At 53.2% G+C, this 2,417-nt stretch overlaps 1 protein-coding gene across 1 annotated transcript in view; it reads left to right on the top strand.

Moving 5' to 3' along the window:
• The first annotated feature begins 1,268 nt into the window (after positions 1-1,268).
• Positions 1,269-2,417, top strand: part of PXMP4 (peroxisomal membrane protein 4) — a 12,439-nt gene continuing 11,290 nt past the window's right edge. Inside the window, exon 1 of the mRNA XM_007446828.1 lies at positions 1,269-1,400. Coding sequence (XP_007446890.1) covers positions 1,288-1,400 — 113 coding nt within the window. The 5' untranslated portion in view covers positions 1,269-1,287. The remainder of the gene's footprint in view (positions 1,401-2,417) is intronic.

Consider the following 2,417-nt stretch of genomic DNA (forward strand, 5'->3'; position numbering starts at 1 on the left):
TTGTAATGATAAAATAGGCCCAGCATAATTCCTCCTCACTGACCTCTGACACTGACCCAGGCAATAATGTCACAGTTAAATACCAGATGGCCCATGTACCAGGGGACACCCTCACAAATCACAGCCACCACTCAGTGTGTAACTGTCATCCAGTAACAACTCCACACAGTGACATCATACATAAATGTCACCCCTCAGTGTTCTGGGAGATAGCCCAGAACTATATTGCTCAACAAGCCTATGTTGGGCACCTGCCATGTGCTGAGTACTGGAGTTACAGCAGAAAACAAGACAAGGTTTCTGCCCTCATGGAATTTACCATCTGGTAGGGGCAGTGGACAATGAACATGTAGCAAAAAAATAATTTCAAAGACTGTAAAGTTCTATGAAGAAAATAAAAGAGGGTAATGAGTCAGAGTGGGCAGTACTACTTTAGATGGGATATCTGGGAAGACCTCTCTGAGGAGGTGGCATTTCAGCTGAAACCTGAAGGTTGAGAAGGAGCCAGCTATGGGAAGAACTTGGGGTGACGCGTACTAGGCAGGGAACTAGAAGTGCAAAGGCGCTGAGGCAGGAGCGTCACGCTCGAGGAACAGCAAGGAGGCTAGTTTTGCTGGAGAGGAGTGACCTAGGAGGCAAGTGACGGGAGGAGGGGAGAGTGGGGGAGTGAGGTTAGAGAGGGAATCAGGGGCCAGATCATACAGAGTCTTCTCTTGGCGGGCCGTGGGAAGGAGTTTGATTTTTAAGAATAAATGGAAACCCAAAGGGTGCCAAGTCCTTTATGGTCTGAGAAGATCGCTATGATCAATGTTAACCAATCAGAACTGTCATGTGTAAAGATAAGGCCTGGCTCCCCGCAGTGCCACCATCCCAACTCTCGGGAGGGAGGCTCCTCTTTCAGGAAACTTCCTTCCAAGCTCACAGGTGACACACCTCTCTCCAAGCCCGAGACAAACATACTTTCTGATTGGACAAATCCAGGAGCATGTTTCTAACCTTCTTCAGGCCGAATCGGGCGGAGCCCACTGTGACTGATTACAAGCTCTCCCTCTCTTCCAATCAGACCAGCTATTCGGGAGTGTGCTTGCGTCCCATTCCCCTGGTGAGATGAGTGAGTCCTGTGATTGGCTCTCCTTGTATGAGTGACAGCAGACGCATCTTATGGGCGCAAAGACGCGGCTGCGCTGCCCGGCACTGTCCGGCGTTTGAGGGTTGTGCTGGAGGAACCCGGAGCTGTCAGGGCTGGCGTCCTGCTCGGTCCTCGCCACCCCGCGCGCCGCCCGCGCTATGGCCGCCCCGCCGCAGCTGCGGACTCTGCTCCTTGCGATCAACGCACTGTTGCGCAAGCGCCGCTACCACGCAGCGTTGTCCATGCTTAAGGGCTTCCGGAACGGGGCTGTGTAAGTCGGGCGGTGGGGCGGGGCAGGGGCTGAGAGATCGATCTGATGGGGTCGGAGAAGCGGGTTCCAGGGCCGGCGCCACCGCGCTGTGCGCCCCTGAGCAGCCCTAGTGTGTCCCTAGGTCTCTCGGTGTCCAGTATCGGCGCAGTGGGCGCTGGATTTTGGGTTCCGAGCGCCTTCTGAGCCGGGGCTCCCACTGCGCTGTTTCTGGGTCTTCCGTGCTTTGCAACCTGGACCTCTTGCCTTGACTGCCTCCCATGCAGCCCCTGTCTCCCTTCATTTGGGCCCAGTTTCCCCTCTCCCGCCGCTGTGTGCCCTTGGGTCTAATGGTAAGCTGGACTCTGGCCTCTAGCCAGCCGGCGGCCCTGCCTCTCTGTGCTCCCTCCATTAAGCTGCGCGTGGGCTTTCATCCCGCTTCTCAGTTCTCTTTTGTAAGTCCTTTCTGGCACAGGGGACTCCTGATAAGCCTCAGTCGTGATGTAAATGAAGCTGCAAATATTTGCTGAGCAAATTGAAGACCTGCAGAAGAGGTCTTGGGGTCATTTCCCCTGGCTGGTGCCAGGACGGGAGCTCAGCTTCCTTTAAACTTCATGCATAACAGCTTTCATTTATTGAGAGCCTACTGTGCCAGAACTGGGGACGCATCAGAGAACAAACGGAAGATCTGCGTGCTCTTGAAGCTGGCATTTTAGTGGCAGCATGGCATGGTTGTGTGGATGTGACCACCTTGGTTTGAATCCTGGTGCCCCTTACCTGCGTGATCTTGAGCAAGTCTTTTAGCCTCTCTAAGCCTCAATTTCTATAAAATGGGGCTGATAATAGTACTTATACTGTCAGAGGCTTGAGTCAGTATGTGTGAAATGCTTAGCACAGTGCCTGGGATGTATATAACTGTTGGCTGCTGTAATTATTGTTCTATTCACATGGATGTCTGACTGGCTCACTCCTTCACCTTGTTCAGGCCTCTGATTGTCACCTCCTCAATGAAGCCATCCCTGAACGTCCCACCTCTTTCCC

This window comes from Lipotes vexillifer, unplaced genomic scaffold (genome assembly GCF_000442215.2).
Source record: "Lipotes vexillifer unplaced genomic scaffold, Lipotes_vexillifer_v1.1 scaffold75, whole genome shotgun sequence".
Lineage (NCBI taxonomy): Eukaryota > Metazoa > Chordata > Mammalia > Artiodactyla > Lipotidae > Lipotes > Lipotes vexillifer.